This window comes from Anneissia japonica, unplaced genomic scaffold, assembly GCF_011630105.1.
Source record: "Anneissia japonica isolate Jap-2015-1 unplaced genomic scaffold, ASM1163010v1 scaffold456_len727751_cov192, whole genome shotgun sequence".
NCBI lineage: Eukaryota > Metazoa > Echinodermata > Crinoidea > Comatulida > Comatulidae > Anneissia > Anneissia japonica.
The window spans coordinates 384,377-410,035 of record NW_022713155.1 but is presented as its reverse complement, the minus strand read 5'-3'; the positions used below and the strand labels follow the sequence as shown (position 1 = coordinate 410,035).

At 31.8% G+C, this 25,659-nt stretch overlaps 1 protein-coding gene across 7 annotated transcripts in view; it reads right to left on the bottom strand.

Moving 5' to 3' along the window:
• LOC117108239 (dihydropyrimidinase-like) overlaps positions 1-21,809 on the bottom strand; it is a 54,066-nt gene extending 32,257 nt beyond the window's left edge. The window contains exon 1 of one of the 7 annotated variants that reach the window (XR_004445346.1): positions 20,973-21,795. Coding sequence is in view for 6 of the 7 variants with exons in the window: in XM_033250205.1 (XP_033106096.1) it covers positions 20,973-21,542 (570 nt within the window). In the remaining variant the exon portion in view is untranslated. Of the gene's footprint in view, positions 1-3,276; positions 3,540-20,972 lie in introns of those variants that run through there. The other 6 variants (XM_033250205.1, XM_033250201.1, XM_033250200.1 and 3 more) reach the window with 6 other exon arrangements.
• Positions 21,810-25,659: the final 3,850 nt, after the last annotated feature.

The window sequence follows — 25,659 nt, the reverse complement described above, 5'->3', positions numbered from 1 at the left end:
TATTTAGCAAATAGTTTTGCCAAAAACATCCATTCTATGTCCAAGCATACATTAGATTTCAGAACAACATTCTGTTACCTGTAATTAGAATGCATAGGGTATATTATTCTTGTACTTAAATTGGAAAGGACATTTTACCAGACAGTGAATTATGTCCTGATGCCTCTCCTTCAATCTCATTTTGATGGCATTTAATTAAAAATTATACTGTTGTATCGATTTCACACATGACTCAGGTAGATAAAAATAGTGTCTTTGGAATTAATGCAAAGTGAAACAAAAGATTAACATGTTTCTTGTCTGCTCAATCATTTTCTTGGGTGGGAGCTGCATTTTTTTAACCAGTTAAATCTGCAGATAATCCTGTAGAAATCAAAACATCCTCACAATGCCAGGAGTGTGTGTGTGCCTATACCTAACCAAGGTTTGTGTGGTGGCCATCTTAGAAGGGGAAAATGTGGCAAAAAATATATTTGGCCTGACCTGCAGAGTATCATCCTTTTCATAGTCTGTACTTAAATGTTTTATAATCTGTATAAAACCACTTGATTATTATAAATTCCATTAATTCTAATTAATGTTAATAGTCAATAATATTGATGAATAGTATGGTGTTTATGGTAAGCCTATTTTGGATATAACTCTCACTAATTTTTACTGTATATTATTGTATGAAATGGTGGACTTTTTATATTTGTCATTGTTGTATGGTATTTGTATACAAAACTTCCTGACAAATAGGATCAATTTTCAATCTACTTTATTGATTCACATTAAGGTTTAAAAGCAGGACTAAATTCTTAAGCACAACTCACATTGTTTAATTTACAAGGTAAGAAAACATGGTGTAAATCACAAGCTATCAGCAATGATAAAGAATTAGCCTTCTACTATCAAACCGGTCACGAACAAAGGGTGCAATGAGACTCCGCCTAAAGAGGTGCTTAACAATGGGTGTGAGTATTAATTGTAGGTTTAATACAAAGTCTATGTATTGAGTGCTTCCAAGCTTCGCATTGATGAATGTCTTTCTGAAGGTAGCTTTCTGCTCTTTAATGTCAATCCAATCATCCATCACATACAGAAAAAAAAAATGAATTACTATTCAGTTTATTCTTGGGTTGTTTTTTTTACACTAGGATGAAGCATGGATATGCATTTGTTGATTGGTGTTGAGATGCATTTTAATTTAATTCAATGATTTTATCTTAAATTAAATACACACTAATTGTTAAGTTGATACAGTAGACTTGAAAAATTCAATATTTTCATTGCTTACTTTCGTCTTTATATTATGAAGTATGACCAACATAAAAATTAGAATGATTTTTCATATTTATAAATCAATTAAATTAGTCTTTATAGCATTGTTTACCAGGACCTAATTTCCAGTAATAAAGTTTAAAATTTAATTTTTAATTATTTGTTCATCATACTGGTTTACCTCTTCAGTAAATGATACTGTTCCTCAGAGGGTCTAGTACCTTAAAATCATATGAATAACCACACAAAATACAACAATTATATTAAAACCAAACAGAAATATGCATAATGTATTTTTGCATACCATTGGCTGGCAATGATTTAGGTATAAATTATGGAACTTAACATGAATTGTTTTAATCTCCGGTATAATATTTAAAGGTAGGAAGTCCTTATTCTTAATCATATGTTCTGTGACGGTACATTTTTAAGTCAAGACGAATTAACTGAATCATTCCAAATTTATCTACTAAACAAAAATCAATTCCATGAACCTTTCCTGACGGCTATCTGATGTCATCAATAATCTGACGTGTCTCCCAGGTCTGGGTTGGATATAATTATGCTAAGTAAATTATGAATTTATCAATGCTATGAGCCATCGAAATTTGAACCAGAACGTTCCTTAAATTATGTTAATCTTTAGATATATTGTGGTCTAGATCTCAACTCTTCAATTACATATACATAGAAAAATATTTCCCATTAAATTTTGAAGATAAAATGTAATATTGCACACTTTGGTGCTATGGCATGCAAGATAATTTTTGTGAGTTTAAACTAAAATTAATTAATTTTACTAATTAAAATATAAAAATGTAATTGATCAATTTTAAAAATGTCTAAATATTTAATCAGTTAAATTTAATCAAGTACCTAAATTACTCATCTCGCAAACACATAAAAAATGCTATGAAGAGAGACTAAGGGTATACTCTTTAAATTTTATATTTTGCAAATTAAATAATGGATGAGCAATGACAAAAAATATATAGTATTTAAAAAATCAAATACATAAACAACCAAGAAACCACATATTAAATAAATGCACAAGCAAAGATAATACTCCACATATTTTCCATAAAGCAAAAACTAACAGAATGTTATTGATTATAATCCAGGCCATAGGTCACGAAAAGTTGAAGGTGAGAAATAATGATATAGTATTATCAGGGTTATCTAACAGCAACATCTCATTCTCAGGTGAGATGACACACCTACGCTGCATGTGTTATCATCAATGGCAGGTAATAATAATAAAATTCAAACATGTAATACACCAGTTAGAAAGAGCATTCATTGTTATTGTAAATTTTAAAAAAAAAATGCTTTTGTGAAAACTAATATAAGCACAGTAGTCATTATAAAAAATACTACTAGGCATTGAAGATTTGGTGATTAATTATTGAGGATTTTGGTTATGTATTAAAGTACTAGCCATAAAAACAAATGGTAGTAATAAGAGTAGGCCTTCACCAAGGTTATTCAAAATAACATGCATAGCTTGTTGGTGGCACATTACCACTACTGGTATATCAGTTATAATATTTACGGTAAAGCTATAAATATTAATAATAATATTAACATTTATGACTACATTATATTACCATCTTCAACATTTTAAATTCAATGTCATTAACATTAATTATAAATTAATGACAAAATAAAAACAATTTGATGATGCAAAAAACAGATGCAACCCAAGCTACAAGAAGAAATCAATAGTATAAATATTAACAAGTCTCTGAAGTGCAAATAACCTAAAGTAAGTAATGATGATGCTCCAGTACAGGAGGTGATCATACAGGATACCCCTAATAAACTGTCAGTCAGGGACATTGAGTAAAATAGTATTTGTACACACACACACAGTCCTGTATGTCTACTGCATCCCACTAATATGTAGAAGGCTAGAAAGTTTCATCATATACTATATCAACTCCACATAGATTATTCCTAAGTATGAATACATAGCTTATGTAACAAGAATCTCTTAACATTATTTAACCCTACCTTTGGAACATTTCTGAATTTTGAAGGGGTAGTCATGCTGGAACAGTGTAGCTTCCACTCTCAACCCTTATCTAGGCTTTCTACTTTACGAGGTCACTTGCATGTGCTTCCTCCAGGATGACCCACACCGGCTGCCTGGACCCTTCTATTCTTTCAAGGGAAGCGTTCAAAGCCCGCCACAATCCAACAGTTGACAAATTAGTGCCAAGCTGATGCAGCTAGCTGGGCAGGCACATATCTTTTCATATTATAATGCCAGCACATAATAGATTAGGCCGTCCCATAATATCACAATAGTCTCATTTGCCTAATTTGCATTTCACTACCCTCTATAGGTTCAATCAGCCTTGGACGATTCCATTTCCTTTGGGGGATGCACAAGGAAATGTCAATAAAGAGAGGATATTAAAGCACCTGGTTAGAATTGTCAAACTGATCAACATATCACAGAAATCTACCCACAATCACTTAAGCTGGTTATTTAATAATTGTCTTATCAATTAAAGCATCTAATATACTTAACGTTAGGCTTCCTTATTTAGATATTTTGTCCATCCCTGAATAAAATTAATAATAAATATGGATATCAGAAATGTCAGCTGCGCTTGTGGAACTAGTTCAGACTTTGAATCAATATCTGTCTTTTTCAGGATGATATTCACCATTTTCCATAACAGTACAAACTAAACAATGAAACGCAAAAAAAAATCAATCTGCCTTTTAATAAATTTATGCCCATAGCTACTCTACCCCGTACAGTAGCTACGAGGGAATAATTTTGCTACCAGATGGTATACATAAGCCAGTTCAACCAATGTCTACATTATATAAGACAAATTGATGACCTCAACAAATTTGTTAGATTTTTATATACTTCATTATTTGAAAAATATAACAAAATAATTTCTAAATTTTTGATGAATAAAATGCCTTAATGATAATTTTGTAAAAATAAACTTTATTGCCTAATATTTCCTCATCTGCAACTGTTTGTTTGATTAAGGAAAAAATTACATGAAATTTTTTTGATTTTTTTTAAATGAAAAATTTCAATTTAAAAGTATTCTTATCTAATGTAATCAAGTTGGCTGTTGACATCTTGTCAGATGTTGGTGTCTGTATCAATGTTTAGATGATCCTTGCAATGCGCAATGCAATATTATTTTGTTTAGAATCTTGACTTGCAATTGGTGCAGTAAAAATAAATTATCGTCACTGCTTTCATTATCGTAGAACTCTTTTGATCATTAATAAACCAAACACAATGGACTTTAACTTACTGCGAGCTTTCATAATCATTAATATTTTGATTGGACTATATTAGTTTAAATTATATTGATGTTATTGAATACTCTAAATGAATACCTATTTTTATAAATGCAATAGCTATCAACACTTTGACGAAAAATTCCTCATATTAAATATCAGTTTATTTGTCCTCGGTACAGCAACTGCGTCTATACACTACCGTAATGTTATTTAGATTGTAACTATAGACTTTGCAATAATTTCATACACCTTTTATTTACCTAACATTCTGATAGAAGAATTAGCTTGAGTGTCATTGATTTCTTGCAGTTTCTTAGCCATTTAATCATACCACACTACCACATTAGCATATCACTTTCACCTAGGTACTACCTGTGATCAAAGGTACCAACTTCAATAGTCGACATGTGCACGAATTAAGTAAATAAGCCTAGATCAACAAGACTTGTTAATACATGGCTTATAACATACATTTATTTTTTATCTAAACATCAACACTATTTACTCAGTATAAATTGTTAATACTGTCATGTTAATAAATTCACTAAAATACCGTAAATGTTTGAATGCCTGTGTCTTGAATAAGCATGACATAGAATAAGTACTGCACCAAACATTTTTTCTCAGCTCCAATCTTAAATTTTCATCACACCCATTAGCAATTATAAATTATTATATTTGAAATAAGCATCATGGTATTAATTATTATCCCATACATTTTTCAGTTTGTGTACTGTCGAAACACTATTAAGCAACAGATTTAAAAATTATTAATAATGCAAGTCCGACAGGCCTATCAACATGGTACCATTTTAACAGAAAGTTCCTCTGTCAAATTAGTACCTCTTTCAAATAAGCTTCACACACTAAAGTCTTCCAAAAATCTATAAGTGTCGGGGAAATCTTTTTTTTTTTAGTCTATTTGTGTCTAGTCTATTTGTGTCTATGACAGAATAATGCCAAAATGGCAATTTAAAGATTTGTTCAAATTAGCTTATAAAAAAACAAAAAAACAATGAACAGGTTAAATAAATAATAGTTTGTCATTAAATAATACATTTTTCAGTGGATGTTATAGAGTGACGAACACCACATGAGTTCAACATGTAGCAAGACATTGCCATGTGTTCTATCAAACTGGCATAACAAGCAACAAACAACCATGTGTACATTATATACTCTTTCACACATTGTGACACACCTTAACACATTTCAATATATGAATTAATTACTTTCTTTGAATCTAATTAGCTTTTGTACAAGATTGTCTGTAAATCAGTAATAATATGATCGTTTCATTCGAAATGAAACAATAAATGAAGAATAAATTATTTTATTACTTTAAATGAGTAATTCAGTGTTGTAATTGAATATTTTTCAGATACATTATATCTTTATTTCAAAACATTAATAATTTTAGCAAAACTGGCCTAAGGTAGAGCCCGCCCATAACTACTTAGAGGGACATCCTGCTTTTCCTTTTAACGATTTGTCCAAAATAATATATCAAAAAACGTAAACATTTTGCCTTTCCACCAATGAGCAGCACATACAGTCATTAGTAACAACTATTTAGCAACATACTGTAAAAATTTGTTGAATTAATAATTTTGTTTAAGTAATTTGTACAATTTAGATTTTTACTTCTTTAAATTGTAATTTTTAGATCATAAATTTTATTGGAACTCTGAATGTTTAATCGCTTTGTTTATATGTAATAATAATAATAATAATAATAATAATAATAATAATAATAATAATGATAATGTAATAATAAAAATAAAATAATAATGACAATGATGATAACAATATTATCGTTAATACAATAAATGATTTACTTTTTAATGTACTTATTTTGTTAACATTTTTCTGAATTCAGTTCTGTGGACTGCTATGAAAATGTGTTTTGTGAGTTTTTTTTTTTATTGAATAAAGATACCTTGATATTAGTAACTAAAAATGTTCACCCCACCTTCCTAATGGTAGATTCTTTAGGTTTGTTCATTATCTACCTGAGTAAGAGTGTAGCTTTAATTTGTCTAGCACAGGATTGATGAAGTCTTGGTAACAAAGGGGACAATTCGCATTATTGATTTGCTATTTCTTTGAAAACATCCTTTAATGAGATATGTCGTTTAACGATGGACTCTTTGTTCCAATCTGAAGAAAAGTTAAAATCAGATACGTATATTGACAATGTTGCAATCATGTTTACATTAGACCATCTGCGTATCTATTAAAACATTGGGAGTAAAGTAAATGGAAAATGATGTCTCATAGCTGCTTCTAACATGCACTAGACTATGATATATGATGTATACTTAAAAATACATGTAAACATGAGACAGCAAAATACACTTAATTTTACACAAACACAACTTTATAATCTTCATAAAAAACTGATTTTAATTGATTTACTAACTTTTTTTTAAATTGACTACCAACTAATAAGGATCTATGTAAAGAATATTACATATCTTTGTTTATTCATAAGGACACAAATGTTTTCAGGATAATAATACCCTGAAGATTAAGTAACTTCCTTATAAGTCTATAAAGTAAGTTTATACAAAATATTAGATTTTAACATTTTCCAACTTTTTAGATAATACACAGACAGTACATATCTTAAATATATATATTTTTTTTAATGGTAAAAAAAGAAGAATAAATCCTTCTTCTAATACATACAGAAAGTTAATGAAATTTTAAAGTAAGCTTGAGTGACATTGACAAAAATTACTACATGCAGGATTTTTTTAAAAATAAATTGCCCCCTCTATTGTTTGAATCAGAATAGTGATTGCAGCAATCAATGAACCAGCTTTACAGAGATACAAAGGCATTAAATCAAGACATCTCTCTGTTTTAATTGCAAACATGATACTCTTTTGAAAGATATGTATACCATAATCCATTTTATCTAGTAACTGAAATATTTGTTAACATACATATTTTATTAACTTTAATGAATTTCATGAAATGCTTGAACTACAAATTACTATGTTACATGAATTTTATAAATGTTAAAACAGTGTATTAATTTAATGAATGTAGCCAGTTCATTTGTATTTAATGAGCAAAACTATGTTACATTTGTTGAACTTTGGTATACTTGAATAAATATTGTAGAACTATAATACAAGAGCTCGCTGATTTTATTTTACATAATACATTGAAAAAAATAAACCCATAAAATAAAAATAAAAATAAAAAAAATAAAAAAATAAAATAAAATTTAAAAAAATAAAAAAAATAAATAAAATTTTCCCATTACAACAATTTTTTTTTCTCTAGGTATTTCATAAAATGCATTGAACAATAGATCAATCACATGTATGATAGTGAAATTTGGAATGGAGAAACCCCCTTCATCAGTGATAGAGAAAGACTATATATTTGTGAGAAAAATGTATTGTCCCCAGTAAGATTCAAGGCCTTCCGATTACCATTCAGATGCTCCAGCAACTTGGCTGGAGGCCGACTTGGTATAATTTATATCCCCTCAGATTTCCATTAGGAAACATTTTTATCAAGGTATTAAATCATATATCATATTTTTTACATAAATTACATGACAGTGACACCTCTAGTGAAATCAGTAGCAATAAATAAATGTTTTATCCCCATCAGCGTTCATGAATGTAATGTATGTACTGTAACATGTTACCCTGTATATATGAATTAAAGAGATGTAACTATGTTACATGAATGTAATGAATGGAATTGGGTTACATGAATTTAATGGATGTAGAATGTTAATTTTCTATGAATTTAATCTTATAGTATGCGAGTTTTTGTTTCAAAAAATTGTATACTTTACTCACAACATTAATAGTTGATCTTGACATATAGAGAGAATGAGAACAGTGTATGTAAAAAAAAAAAAAAATATTTATTCATTTAGACAAAACTACCATGATTAATAATTGCTTTAAAATGTTTCTTTTTAAGTCAACTGAGGCATATTTGAAATTGCGTGTCATGAACAAAACAAGTATTGTATCCTATAAGATCCATGAATCCTTTTGCACTATTCAGACGTAGTCAAAATTATAATTCCACCCACATGCTTAAAAGAAACTAAAAAGATATCTGTAAGATACTTAAAACATGCGTAAAGTCTTTTACAACAGCTTTATATACACATTCCCATGCATAGCGTATTACAAACTATGAACAAAATTGCTGTTCATGTTTATTTATGCTCTATAAATTGTCTTTTTCCAAGTTACGCAAACTATGCAAATAAAGAAATCAAACATACTGCATAAAATATAGTTACTCATATGGAACGTAAAAACATGTTTAATTTAAATTTAGTTATGGCTGTGTATTTGTATAGTGCAGATTACTGGACAGTCTTTACATGCTCAAGAGCAGTCAAAACCCTTCAATTTTTTATGTCAAACTTTGTACAAATTACAGACTTACTTTAATTTTATTTTCCTACTTTCCCACTACAGTGTTCTATAAATTTTTTAAATGAAAAGACAAAAATGTTCACATTAAGATTTAGGCCGTTTCCGCAGAACATTATTACCCGATAAATTATCAGAAAGCAACCATTTTGTTATTTTTTACTGCAGAAACAGGGCCCAAAGTTTCCGATTAATTTTCGTATGAGAATCAGATAATTCATCAGAAAAAGCTCTGAATGCGAAAATAAATAAACTTTGACCGATGTCAAATCACGGCCATGTAAAGAATTCTTTTGGGTAGTTTCTAAGGCAACTATCTTGATATGTAATGATTGTAGTTTCTTCGAATAATAATTGTCTGTTCTATAAATTAACCATTAATTTGTTGATACTTTCCGAAAACCTTATCCAAGAAGGGATAAACTTAATGTAACAGAATATAAAGTGCATTGAATTTTACAGTACTTTTTATAGCTCTATTCAAGTCTTTTTTTTCACAAATGGAAATAGAATATCAAAATTGAAACAGAAAATGCTTTGGAAAAACTATGGAAAAACAATATAGATAGATGAACATATTCTCCAGGGCAATATATGAGTCATACAAATAACTATACAAATAGTAATCAAAAGAAGGGCAACATCAAAATTATTAGTGTATATAGAAAATAAGATTGCATCAAGGTCAATACAACAACCATGGTTACGAGCAATGAATTATAGTTGAAAATGCACTTCCAAAGTAAATTGTTCGTTTTGTTGGCAACAAATGCTTTCTGAAGGCATTACCTATCGGTGCATTAGAAACTTTCTTATTTTCCTCTTTAAAAAAATAAACAAAAAAAGACAATAATAGGATATAAACCAGGCTTAGCTCTGTCCATACTACCAAATCTTCTTTAACAAAAAAAATGCTATATGCCCATATATAGTTATGATGTGCCTATATATGGTCATAATGTGCCCATATATAGTCATGATGTGCCTATACGATTATGATGTGATGTCATCATGACCATATTTGGCATGTTACAAGTTTTTTGTTAGATCAAATTTGAGAGTCTGGACAGGGCTTATGAGGTTCTTATCAAAAAGCACAAAATTCATGTTTGTTTTTTCCATATATTTTACTTTGTAAAGTGCATTATCTTAATAGGACTAGTTTTAATCCTTTTAACAACCTTTAGGAATTGATTTTACATCATAATTCATTTGCACTTTGTACTTAGTCTCTAAGTTGTTTGCCAAGGATATTATGTGATTTTAATTCAAGTAGAAAATATGCCAAAGTTAAGACTTGCATTCTAAAATGAATAGCACAAATACAAACAGTAACAGATAAAACTACCAAGAAATATCTGTCAACTACGTTGAAACAAAATTAAAGTATCTAACAGTACACTTCACACTATGCTAATTTATGCAAAATTAAAATGATAAATTTGCCATGACACAGAAAGGATTTTAAGAGCAGACTTCTGCTCGTTTAAAGCAGTGCTAACAAAGTCATGATTTCACATTATCGCCTCAGTGTTAGGCTGCAACAGTAGATCTAATGAGGTTTTTAAACGACCCAGACACGGTAAATTATATGCAAATTACTCACGTCCGAAGTCTTAGCACCTTGCGGGATGGGAACCGTGTAGAAGACACATGATGCACGTTGGAATTTGCTCATGTTCGTTAACAAAAGTACAAAAGATTGCACTATTTTGAAGTTATTTTTGGTAGCTCAAACATTGCGCACTATTTTTCAATATGGTGGATTTTCAAAAGATTTACAGCATCTATTACACAAACCATTCATAATTAGATGACCTGAATTTAGGGATATGCTTTTGACATTGGGAGGTATTGCCTGCCTTTGGGAAATCTAAAGTTTTTAATCATTTGCCAGTTACATTATTTAAATACATAAGAATTTCTATACATCAACTTGTGAGATAGACGTTTTGCATATCTTAACATGTTATATGGAGGTTTGAGAAAAATGTATTTTAATTCTTTAAAAAAAAGTGTTCTACTTGTGAGAAAATCAAGTAGCAAAATTAGATGAACCACTACCGCAAATTATGCTTGTGCCACTTCAGATCCAAATTTTCTAAGAAAGTATAAAAAAATTAAGATATAAAAAAATTAAGATGAAAAAAGAGCACAGTTGACTTTCAAAATGCATGATTCACACAGAAAATTTTGAGGTTTGTTTTAAAGCCAGGTTTTTGAGTAGTTAAAAACTGGTGGAAAAGGGGCATAACCATCCTTTTTCCACCATTTCCATCAAAGTTTTCAAACATTCAAAAATCTGTATCTCATTAAATGTCCCCAAGTATTTCGTCAAACACTATTGTTGTGTCTGAGAGTAATCTGTTGTACAACATTTCAACAAATTTGTTTTCACTCTGGAGCCGGACTTTAAATATAAAAAAATAACAAGTCCCTATAATCTTGACAGTGGCATGAACTTTTTAAGAAGTACTTTCCAATGAAATAACAAGCAACCTAGAATAAAATGTAAAGACACATGGGAATGTATGCTTCATTGCTCTCTCATATACCAATGTCTATTTTAAGGAATGCCAAACTGTTAAGGTTGCTCTGTTATGGTCTAAGATGAAACTTCCAATTATGTACCATATTTTATGATATATTGGTTTTTAATATGGTGCCCTCTTAATAGGGTATTTACTAAACCATTTTAACACCCTAACGGTATGTTCTCACACACACACACATACGGTGTATGGCTGGCGTAACATACACCGTTGTGTGTAAACTATGCAGTGGCGTTACTTACACCACCCACACCACGTTTGTGGCGTTATAAACGCCACCTGCAGACCCCAGATTAGGTATCGTCCCAGAGCTAACGCCAGTGATGCTTGAATGATTTTGGCCTCAAGTCAAGTAACTGGCCAATCACGATTAGTTTTGCAATTAAAAAAAAAAGCTAATTCAATAACAAGCGACCAGTCGCTTTCGTTAGTAAAGTGTTTTCGTATTGTTTATTTTAATTCAATTTTATTTTAAGTCTATTTTAATTGTAACACTGAACAATGGCTCTATGATTAAATGCCAAAAAAGTTCCATCTTCAGAATCAGATACTGGTGGCGAAATTGTGTATGGTGAATGGATTTTTTATATTTTACCAAAAACAGAAATACAAGCAGTTTCCATGTCTAGGCCTACATTATACAACTCATGCGCTAAACTCGCTTCAATAAAAAAAAAAAAAATTAATTAATTAAAATAAAACGCCAAAAGCGAAGACAGTAAAACGTTACTGGCGTTAAAAGCGTTAGCAACTTCTATCGGTACAAGGATCCTTTTAATAGCTTTGTTATGTTTAAAGAACTTGTCATCTGGAAACGTGTCCCCTTAAAAAATGTTTTTTGGATGAATGTGATTACACTTACAAGCATTAAAATGCGCACCCAAGGTACCACTATTTATCATGGTTTATTAATGTATTGTCAAAAAAAGAAACATTAATTTAATTACAAATCAGGTATACTTTTTGTGTAAATTTAATATAATAAATACTTTTATCCTATTTCCACAACAATAGAAAGAGTTAATTGTGGAAATTGTTAACTTTTCAGTGGGCATCATTAGAACTACAAAGCTTTGCCGCACCCATTTAATGAAGCACTACAGTAATCAAGAAGACTTATAAATCTAGGTACTCCATTATCCCATTGAGTAAAATAAAGTCTGTGTGAAGACATCACAATTATCGTATCACATTAATGTATGCACTCGCCGCTCTCTAAGGAAAAACATACATCCGTCTGACTCACCGATGGCTGGGCAAAATGCCATTCCATAATTTGTTACAGTTTAAAGATTTAAAAACAAACTCTAAAAGAAATAAAACTCTAAAATCTCTAATTTCCAATCAAGAATGATATTATAAAAATTAATTGTAAAATGCTGAAGGCTCTTGGGGTTTTCCCTAATGATGTCATCAATCAAATAAAAATAAAAATAATTGGCAGGTCTACAGTAGTCATTCTAAAAAGTGATCAATACAGGAAAAATAGAGTACATTAATTCAACTTCAAGTAACATCATTCAAATTACACTTGCTGCCAATGTTTCTACGCTACTTCATGTTTTCTCTTGGAAAAGTTTTTTCCCAACTTAGAAGTGAAGTCATCCCTTGAATCACACCTTTTCAATAACCCCTTTCTTTGACATGAGTTTGTGGATACCTTGTACATTTCATAATTAAACCTAGCCCTTATAAACATTCAGATTAATACAGTATCTTTTATATTTTTTTGTATCCTTTTACAGAATATGTAAACATTCCTGACCTGGATAACTGTAACCTTTGATAACATTTTGGCCAATCAGTATCAGCATTCATTTTTTTAAGGAAGAGGAAGGGGAGAGGGGAAGGAAGGGAGGTGGTGGGGATGTCTCCATTTCTGGAAATGCTGTCCCAAGCTGTAAACCTGATGAGAATGAAAGCGATGTTCTACAATCGGTACGGATTAAGGTTAGAGGTTAACTATTTTCTCTCCAACTGTACAGACATAGTCACATGGGCCACAAGACTACGCCAGGTTGAGTCATTTCTTGACAGACCTAAGAATATGAACAAGCCTTAGAAGCATTATTCAGTCATGTGAGTGACAGCAACCAATCATACATGTCATATCATCCGACTTTTGATGCATTACCTGGATATACGGTAGACATCCTTATTGCTTATAGCCTGTAATCAGTAAAGCTATTAAATCCAAACATAAAATCGAGGAAATTTAGAAATCCTACAAAAACAAAAAAGATGATCCTTAATGATGATGAAACTAAATCTTCTTTTTAACAAGGAAACGATACAAAACAATTAGAGATTAGGAATGCGGAATTAGGAAAACTAACAACCCGAGGATTTAGAATGATAACTACCAAGTGATTAGTATCAATAATCAGTATAAACTAATATGAATAAAATTAAAACAATATAGGAAAATTACAAAAATCTACTATTAGATTTTGAATACAGATATAACAACAAATACTTTAATAGTGTACATGGTACAAGATATTTGTCCTGTAACGTTTGCTATTAATGTTTTAAGAGATGAACAAGCCAGCGACTGTAATGAATAGAGACAGCAGAGTCCTTGCTTTTCAGATTTCATACTTGTTACTATTGTCTTGTATGTACGGGATAATCTCTTCCATAATATTCAATCTTGAACCTATTTCAAGGTGAAAATGGCTAGAAGGTGTATTGCGTTACAATATTAAGGAAAGGTAACAAAATCTTGTAATGCAATGATTTTTAATGGCCTATGAACGGAATAAGGGAATGTATCATTTATGCATCTGTTACTCTTAGAAATGCACTACAAAAAAATCTGCAAAATAAAACAAAAATTTGTAAATGAAAAGAATTGCTATAAAGCAACCACCATTTTTATTTACAAATGATACGAAAAAAAATCTTTAAATTGGCTTGTAAAAATTGGTATAGAGATGGTATTATTCAAATTTGCTCATTTTAATTTTTAGCTGAAACCTAATAATTTTTATTATACAAAGTACAAATTTATTTATTTAAAAGTGTACTAGATTTATGTATTATTTATTATCTCAACAAAAAAGTTCTTTTGTCTAAATACCACATCCTTTGGATTGGTGGGCAATTGTCTAATGGTGTAGGCTACTGACTGGTATGTGTTGCATTGCAAGTCCCTAGAAGCATTTAGCTTCCAAATTTCCATGTTGATTTTCAAAACGGACAAAAAATACATTTACGTTACACGTGAGGTTGAAAAGGATACTGCAGAAATGCGGTTTGAAACGTTTCCCATTCAGGTTCTAAGCCTGATGGTCGAGAGTTGAGACCATAAGCTGATCATTCTCGGCCAGCCAAACAACTTTGACTATTGACGGGCTGTGAAGTGGCATGCGCTGTGTTTCAGCCCTAGGTGCGAGTATTTCATAACTTAGAAATACATCAAAGTATGTGTATATTGTGGCTGCTTTTCATCAATAATGAAAAAACACATCTGGACTGAATCAAACGTATATCTTGCTTAGAGCACACTTGACTGACACTATGGTAAAACTCATGAGCTCATGATTGACTAATGTAATCAATAAGGAGAAACTTGTACCATATACCGGTAATTAATGTTTCTTTATTATGTTCTTGTGCATGGAGGGAAAAGGTCGACCCTGCTTGAAATATGGTTTCAAATATAATATTAACAAACTAGAGAGTATGCTCGCTTCTCTCGCTAAGGGCGCGACTAATTTTTGATAAGAGAGAAGACCACTAAAAGAAGACAGGTTGCATGTTATCTAAGTATGCCATCCTGTCTTTCTGAAGACCACTATTAATTGTGATGACGAATGACATGTACGCCTATTCTTATCACTGATTACTAGTGAGTCGTATAGTGGGTATAAACTGTACACAGAGCTGTAGCTACATCGCTGAGAGATGCTAGGTACACTGTAGGAAAATGTGTAGTGTACAGTATAGGTATGCACAAGGGTCTTCGATCAGCGAACTGCAATTTCAACACGCTCCGATTTCTATGCTAGCTAGAGTTTACGAAGGATCAAATTCTAAAGCTTACAAAGCACAGAGAATACTACAATAAGTAAATAAACATTATTTTGAATAATTTTAGTGCTTTTCCTTGACATTTATTACTCATGTTAAAAGTGGGTTATTGTTTTCGCAACCATAATTATCTTTCCTATACTTTAATACTAATCGCACCATAAGTTCTCCAGTCATAACCTATTATATATGTCACATGCCCGACTGTAAACAAACCATCCAGATGTGTCTATAGTAACGTCACACACACCGCAGGTATACGACTGGGAGTAAACTCCAAGTACAGACATTTATCTATTTATTACTGATGATCATCTGTACTATGAAAAAATTCTAACACTGCAAAACAACTGAATAGCAAATGCAGAAGCAGTCGTACATGCATTGTCACCCCATGTGGTCGTAAAAAATCAACTGTAAAAGTCATTATTTTCCCCTCAATCTGAAATATGGACTTATAATCATTTGGCCGATTGAAAATTTGGATCTATGTTGTTATAGTTTATCAGACCGGTAGGTTTCCAATACCAGACGTTTATTGAGGTCCTCAGTTTTCTGTAGTGATATTCGGCTTTGAAGTACTGTAATCATAATTATAATATAGATTATTTGTGAAATGAAAACCACAACATGAACTTTACAATAGCACACACTATATTCTGTTCTATATGCCTCTGGGTGCTTGACATTTCTATGTCTGAATGATTCGACAAGCTCTTTTATTTCTAAATTCCTATGTTTCCAGTAATAATACTGCAATATTTATTTTCACTACATATTAAACTCCTATTAAGACGGTTAAGCATACAGAACTAGTTGAGTCTATAATGATTTTGTACCACTAAATGCGTTCTAAATACTCCGCACATTATGATCATCTCAATAGATGGTCATTTGCGTTGCACTGCCTATGGACACTTTCTAGCATGTTAAATAAATATATGTTCTTCATGTGCACATGTTCACATTATGTTGTTGAGATAAAATGAGTTAGTCATGGTAATGCAATGACTCATAATTAATGTTGTAAAAATCATGTAGGATGGCAGGGCTAAAGGTCATTTATAGTGTTAGAAATTAAGTCTGGACTTTGAGATATTGTGTTGGTCGGTTGTTCTTTAAAACATCTTACTTTACCTTACCATTTATTTACCTCCACCAGAAGGAAGTTATTTATTCACTGCTGTCCCTCTGTCTTGTCTGTTAGCAGAATTATGCAAAAACTAATGAATAATCATCAAAAATTTAGTGGAATGGTACATAATAATCAAAGAAAGACACCTTTTCAATTATCAGAAGAAAACAACGTGCCTGTATATTACAGGCAATTCCACTATTTTCTTGAGGGTAGGTTACAGTACTAAAGAAAATAATGTGCCTGAATACGACGGGCGATTCCATGATTTCATTGAGGGTATGCTGCAGTCCCACCTATTATCAAGGCCTGTGTATTGTTAGTATTTCTATTCAGGCAAAGGGCGGAGGTATGCACTCTATGGAGTCACTGCTCTGGTTATTAATATAATGAACAATATCAGTAATAACAATATAAAATAATACATCAATACATTTGGTATCTATCACCTAAATCAATTAACCATCACGACATGGTTCAGATTATTGAACTGGTCATTGCAATCATCATAGACAACATGCAACCTCTTCCAGTCCTAAGGGAGTTGTGCCTGATCATACAGGAATATTCAACATAGACCAAATTGAATTGAATTATGAAGTACTTTAAGATTTAAAAACAATACAGAAATGATTGTGCAGCCAGAAAGTAAACAATTAGAAAAAATACCCGAAATATACACCTGATCCTACCATACCTTAATTACCCATATAAAACTGATGGGTAGAAAGGCACATTTATAAAGAAATACTTGCCACAGACATAAGAAAAAAATTATCAGCATGAGATTTGAACACATGACCTTATGGTTGACAGCCTAATATGCAACTTCCAAAATTATTTTCTACTTCAATAAAGTACATTTATACCACTAGTCTCATGATAAGTATAGTACAAAACATCATACCTAGTTTATACTACAAACCATTGTTTGTCTCTCTTAATGGTTATACTGCTTGGTTACTGTAGCTCAGGTGATTTCTGGTTTAGTTTATTTTCATACCTTATTCACATATATTTTTTGAATGCCTTGAGACGAATTCGATCGTAGAAGGCGCTATATAAATACAAAACCATTACCATAACATCCTATTTCTGAATACAGATTTTACAATGTACTTATGAATATTTAATGATTTTTAATGAATATTAAATAATTACATTAAATTAATGAACATATCTGTCAAAATTAATTTTAAAAATATACTGATATTGTACTATAATCAATAACATTGTATTACTGTTTTATTTTCAAATGATAAAACGTGTTCAACCTCTGATGGGAAACACATTGAAACAATTCAGATTTACTGACATTTTACTCAGAAAATCCTTAGATTACCATAGCAGACAATTTAAGTCCTTGCCACGAATATATAGGAAAGGTATTATTTATTCGTCTCTTAATTGACGAGGAAAATATTTTCTCATTCAGTATTCCAATTGAAACTTAATAACTTTAAAATATCTTAGAGAGTATTTCTGAACCGGTATGTAGTATAATTTTAGATTCAAGCAATCATACATAATATCAAATTACTGTATAATTTTTCATATCTTTTAAGGCTTAGCTCACACAGTACATCTTTAAAGTAGCTAATGTATATGAAGTTTGGAATACTAAAATATTTAACTGGTTGAAGCTAAACTTCTGAATTATGGATGATGGATATGTATGAAACCATACATATTTTATAATAATAACCCCCATTGAATTTCCTTTTCATTTTCCTTTTCATTTGATTTAAAAATTTAAAAAAAAAAATAAATGAGAAATTTAAAACTTAGGTCAACAAGGTTTATAAATGAAAAACGTCAGCATAGGTCAAATATTAAAGTAAAACAAAAAGGGAAATATACAAACAAGTATTACAATACAAACATTTACAAAAAAAAAACCAATTCATACAATATATACTGGAGGTTACTGGGCCAGATTAGGCAGCTTTCGATTTGGACGACGCGGCGTTCTACGACGGGCAGTGGAGCGTGAAACCGTACTGCGCATGCAAATACATGGGGAAGTCGTTCGTTGTGTGGACTTGACAACAGGATTTAAGCAATTTGGCGTTGTGTTGACTACGGCAACGTTACATTTATAAATACGCGCTCCCTGGAGGCGCCTGCATAATTGATCATGCGATACGACGGAGCACGTCGTCCTGTAAATCGAAACAGCTTTGAGACGGGAAGTGCATAGTACGACGTTCACAGTTAACTGAATTACCCGTCGCAGCTCCCCGCGTCGCCTATTTCGAAAGCTCGCTATTCTCCTTTACACAGCTGGGTCAGGCAAGGATCCAGTACGGGGATGTCCCCCGTTTTGCCACTAAAATTTAAAATTTTAATGCATATCAAGTTATGTATTGAAATTCGTGCTACACACTTATCTATTTTGAAAATTTGTGGCACGCCCTCCCCCCACTTTTGAAAAAATTGGATCCGCTGCTGGAGATAGACAGAGCCATCCATTATTACCATCATTTGTATGTATGGGTTGCTCAACAGAAAGATGGGGGGCGGGACCACAATTTAGTAAAGAGAACAAATGTCAGAATAAGTGGAAGTACAAAAATGATGGAGGAGAGGGAGGGGGGAGGGGAATCAACATTATAACACATCCAGGCTATCTACAGAAAGGGGGGGATAGGACCTGTCTATCACTGTCATAAAGTGTCAGAAGTAAGGGCTGTACCAACTAGGGGATGCAGGAAGGACTTCAAATGTGAAAGGACATCACAAGGATGGATGTACCCAGAAGACAGAGGTATGGCCAAGCTCACAGCATGACATCATCATCAGGTGCCTTCAAGTTCACAGGCTGTACCAATAGGAAGGTAGGATAGAACCACAGTCTACAGCCATCAAAAGCAAGGGCTGTACCAACATGGAGGTGAGATAGGACAGTCTATTACCATCAAAAGGTGTCATAAGCATGTTAGCACTAACAGAGAGGACCATGGAGCATACTGTTATAATAGCACATTACATGGGCTGTAGCAAAAAGGCACTGGAGATTCCACAGCCTATTGGTGTCATAACCACAGTATACAAACAGCAAGCTCTGGCAGAACCACTGATCGACAGGGAGTGGGACCGTGCCAGAGCCTAGTAAGCTTTGAATTAAGACATCGTGGCCTTTGAAACTACATGAAAAAGGGCTCATAATCGAGGAGCATTTCCTGAAATCAAAATGGATAACAGGCAATCAGTTGGATGAGTTCACAATTGTCGCTGGTTCGGCTGTCAAAAGAGGATCTCATCTGCCAAAATTGGTTCACCTCCAAAAGAGTAGCCACATAATATTTCCTACAGATTCACAGATAGCTGTAAAAGTTTATGTTTGTTAATATGTTTAATAAATATTAATCTTCAAAATAAAGATGACCGTTACAGTACAGCTAGTTTAGACTAATGTTCAAGCAAGGTGAATATGCTTGCATAGCCTACAGTAGATTGATCTTCACCTACACACCTAATGGTCTGGCTGAAACAGCACTTGCGAGGGCAGACCAACTGACAACTAAAATGAGTCCCTTTTGGGGCAAAAACTAGTCCAACGGAAACATTTTTTCCAGACAATTTTAGCTGGACAGGCCCACTCGAAATATCAAGCCTGTAAAAATTCAAACCTGACCGACACAAGAAAAGGCAGTAATTTTATCAGTCAACCAAAATGATTTATTAAATCCATTAACTATAAGCTTCATCTGTGTACTAAAGACCTAAATCCACCAAGGTTAAGATGGTGCTTAAGACAGCCTCAAGTAATGCCGATATGAAGCGAAAAAAATTTACATTGAAATAAAGGTGACATATATAATTGTTTAATTCACTCTTTGTTGAATAGACTCTGTAGCTAGTGCTATGCAGTTTATGTTAATAGCTTAATGTTGCCCAGTTGAAATAATAGTAGCCTTATCTGTATCATATGTACAGTAGTCCATTTTATTATGTTAATATCTGTAGCCAATATTGTCCAGTTAATCAATATTATATGCTTATATGACCCAGATTTTCATGATATTACTTCAAATTACACCAAGAACAAAAATTATACCAGTACCTATGGCTGAATCTGAATACAAAGCATGTTTATCTTTTTGGTATTTTAAATAAAATCAATCTATTTAGCATGCATAAATACAAACATACTGTAACTAATACAGTAGGACAATACAAACCAATAATGGTATTTACTATACACTTTCACATAACCATAGCAATATTTTATATTTAATGAAAACAATAAATATAAACAATTTTTATTCAAAATAATAATACCTCTGAGCTTGGTTCTTCAACTGACACGTTGGAATACAATAGCCCTCGCATTTCATCACCTCCAAGTTCTCCCCCTTCTTTCTTTGGTCGTTTTTTCGTTTCATCTTCACTGGTTTGACCTTCTAATGGTAAAGTCAAAGATTCTTTCCTCGCATCTTGATTTTTATCTTCTGTTTGTTCCGTTTCTACTGGCTGTTCCTCTACTGGTTTGGAAGGACTTTCTGGTGACCTGTCGGCTGGATTATTTTGACCACAAACACGACCCGATGTCAAGTGTAATGAGTTACCCCCTCCTTCAACCGAACTGAAGAATGACGCTCCTGCCTGTGCCTTATATTTTAAACGCTGACTTTCCCTTGCCTCCGTGGCCGCTGCCTCCACATCTAACTGGGCTTTCGATTTTTGGGGTGGACGGCTATCGGACAGACGCAGCGACTTATCACCTTGCTCAATAGGATTAAAGAAGTTATCAATATTACGTCTTCTTGTTGCCTGAGGCGAACTCCAAGTCGGAGCCTTGGTACCGAGAGGTGTATAGGATTGGTCTGTATTACCTTTCCTACCAGCCATTATAATATAAAAATGCTATAACAGAAATGAGTTCTATTCAATCACTCACGTATATTGATGCACTACAGCTTCCAACGTAAGCTTCCCACGTTGCCTTGATGATCGCAAGAAATTTAGGATGACCCGCAATGCCGTAATCAGCTGGGATGAGGTCACTCCTTAGTCACGTTGAGGAGATGATACACTCTGCTACTATACAACCTGAAATTCAGCTGTAAGTGAGCATGTGTGATGAACTCAATTACTTATGCTGTAGATATTGATCTGTCACATCAAAACTGGCATCATAGTCTGCATCTGCTTAAGCATGTGCCTACAAAGCTGGAGCAAGCCACAATCCAAATAGGTAACTCTAATGACTCACAAAACTAATGATCAATCTACAGTTACTAGTCTTTCTTTGTGCTGGTGAAACTGACAATTACATTTTGCTACGGCTCTCTAGCCAAGGCCTACTAAGATAATCAATTTTACGGCTGGACAAAGCAGCCAAATCTTTCCCATACCATTGTTTCATTTTTTCTAGTATGACAATAACTCACATGTACAAACAAATGGCACCACTGGAAAAGGAAATTCCGGAATTGAATACAAAGGATGTAATGTCCCTGCTCTGTTTTTTTTTAATAGTATTGAGCTAAAAATACTTGCATTTGAGCTAAGGTTTTCAAAATAAACAATAAACCTCTATTATTATTGCTTCTGCACTAGACCTTAATTAGGACATATTTATTATGATTGTGCCACTGGCAATATATTTTTATTGGAAGAGGGATTCCAAGGCTGGAATGTTAACATTTAGTTTCATAATCCTGAGTTCTGCTTCTACTACTATAGCTAAATATTTTACTCGAATACACTCCATATTTAAAGACACTCTCCCAATTGGGCTATTAAAAAAATAAAATTCAATATTAATTAGTTACTTTGTACGGTATATGAAACTTGCATACATTACATATTACAACTTGCATACATTACTGTCCCAATTGAGCCATTAAAACAAATAAAATTCAATATTTATAAGTTACCTTTGTATGTATATAAAAGTGACTAGATTTAATTAAAAACAGAAATTCTAATAAAACATCACTAAGAAAAATATTTGAATTTCATTTATTCAATGTATAAAATTCATTGTATGTGAAGGGATCTTTGTACTGATTTTCTTTTTGCATATTTTGAATTATTTCTGTTATTGAAAAATAAGAATAACTATCCTAAATGTCCACACCAAAAAACAGAGCAAGCTTCAAGCATAATTACAAACTTTACAATGAAAGTAGATAATCATCTTATTATTTTTCAGATTGCCTGTTGTAATAATTGTGGCATTTAAGCTTACTAACAAAGGACATATTTGCCGCACAAAATCCGATTATTTCCACTTTCAAAAGGGGGTTGATTCGTTTCATTTAACAAACCTAATCATACTAAATGAACCTAACTTAAGAGCCATGTTTACTCCATTCACAAATAACCATAGCATTTTTTTTATAATCAATAATTTTAAAAGGCTAAACATACTGTAAACTGCTAGGTGAATATCATATAGGACTAATTGTACTGTACATAAATAATGAAAAAAAAACAGTATTGTGTAATATTAGGCCTATTTCTAGTAACAAATATGTCATTTCAAGCCTTTGTTTGATTAAATCAACTTAATATATATTACATGAAAATTTTACTTAACTTTATTTATTTCATTTTCTAATCAACTAAACAGAGAAAAAAAGAATTCCAAAAATATATTCAACAGTTAAACGAACTCTAAATAAATACTAATTCTTAAAGATACGAAGTGTTGAAATATTGAATTATTTGGCTTAACAGGGAGTTTTCTCAAGGCATTCAAATAGCATCTTCTTTTTTATCTTACATTCATGTAGCCTACCATTAATCATTAATCCACTGAAATATGATGAGTTGTTTCACATACTTCCACCTCTTTCCTCACAAGTGTTTGCTTGCTTAACTTTTTCTGAAGTAGGAAACTAAACAAAATTTATGTATTCAGATTCTTGACATATCAATGATGCATTGAAATAACTGCAATTTGCTAGCAGAGGCGTTAGATACATTCCAAAGAAGAGACCGTATCAGAGTTCACTTATTGCATTCATCACGAACTGAACATTAATCAAATAATTCTACTTAATTAGCAAATACATGGAATACTTCCCACATCTAATAACAGAATTTCAATGCTTATTATTCTTAATTTAATTCATTAGTTTAATTATTATGCATAACCAGATTAACGATCTCATTAAAGAATTTATAACAAATGAGTCATGAATTTTAACTACAAAGAAATGCAAATGCTCTGCAATGAGTTGAATAGGAAGCTGTAGTGTTATGGAAACAAGGTACTCAGCTCATTGAACCACAGCTGTAGGTTCAATCCTTATATTAAAGTTAATTTCGAACATGCAGCAACTATCCACAAACTTGACCCCACTAACTTCCATCAGAATTGTTAGTTTTTGATATTGCACATCATTTAGACATCATTAACTGTCATTTCATTAAATCATTAAAAAAACTAAAGCTAACTCAGAGGAAATTAAAATATTGAGTTTAATTTTTTTTTTTTTTTTTTTTTTTTGTTGGATCAACTCTAGTAGAAGTAGCATTATTTAAGTCCTTTAAATTTAAGTATTTACTAATATTAGTTCAACTATAATGAATTTTATTATTAATGCAATTAAGAATTGTATTTATTCATCCTGTTATTGTAGGTATCAAATCAAATCTCTCATTTTGTTCTGCTTCTTCCAGACACTCTGAGCAGCACACCATAAATTAAAAACTATCCTCTGAGAATAACTGACAGACACAACATTATCTTAAAGTAGCAAAAATAATTAGACGCTGAAATGAATTGCACTCAACACAGAGAGAGGAAATCAAACAGCTGTCCACGCCCTGCGCACTTGCAAGAAAATTAAAAGTAAACACATCTGCTTCAAATTCACAAGAAAAGAATGAGCAAGATTAAAGTTATTAGTCCATCATTATTTCACAGAAATAATTATCTGGTAAAAAACTATTTTTGCACATCATTATTATTCAGAGGAGTGTATATAAAGCATTTCAACTACCAGAGTCTATATATGGTAAAACATGTTAGCTCCTCATAACTATTCATAGAATAATGAGACTATTGGAAAAACTGTCAACCCTCATTAATATTCAAAGCAGGAATAAGCACTGTTTGTAAAATGTGTCGACTATTCATTATGATTATATGAGCACTACTGTATGTCAAGCTTTAATTATTATTCATCAATACACGTCACATGTTATGATTATGCAATTATAATTCATTTAATAGCTTATGCGATGTCAGGGAGAAGGTAATAAATATTCATGAGCAGAATACTGAAGTATTGAATATTAATGAGAGAAAGTAAGGGAATCCACATGGGTGTGTTAAAGTAGCCATCAGACAGGTGGTGGCGCAGCTTTTAAAATAATATAGAATTTAGCATTTAGTGCTGATTTGAGAAGATTTGATTTACTACCACAACCTGAGAATAATAAAGTGTAATCATGGAGGGTAACTTGAGCAATTGGCAGTAAACCAAGGGGAGGCGACTATTATCTCCCCATTTTCATGAGAGTGCAAACCATATAGAGAATATAAATATAATGTTCCACTTAAAGCAGTCCTGGTAATGTGAAAATTAAATCATGAAAGTTACCATAGAAACAATGAGAGGTATGATAAAGAGAAACTAAAACTTTTAAAAAATTATTTATTTCATTTATTCCAGTATATATATTTATTTATTTTTATTTATATTTATTTATTAACTTATTTATTTATTTCCTTTTCTTTCCCTTTTTACCGCGACATACAGTATATGAGTGCTGTACAACACATTGTGCGAGTATACTCAAATGAGGTTATGCACAGTAACGGAAAATGATGATGAGTAAAAAAATGACATTGACAAGCAAAAATGCTGCCAGCTGAGCATGCTTGCATCACAATTTTAAAAATATATATTTATTATGTTTTAATTCAGTGATATTATTATACAATAATTTATAATCTTAGATACCTCATTAAATATATTATTTGAAATGCCTCGTTAAATATTCCTAC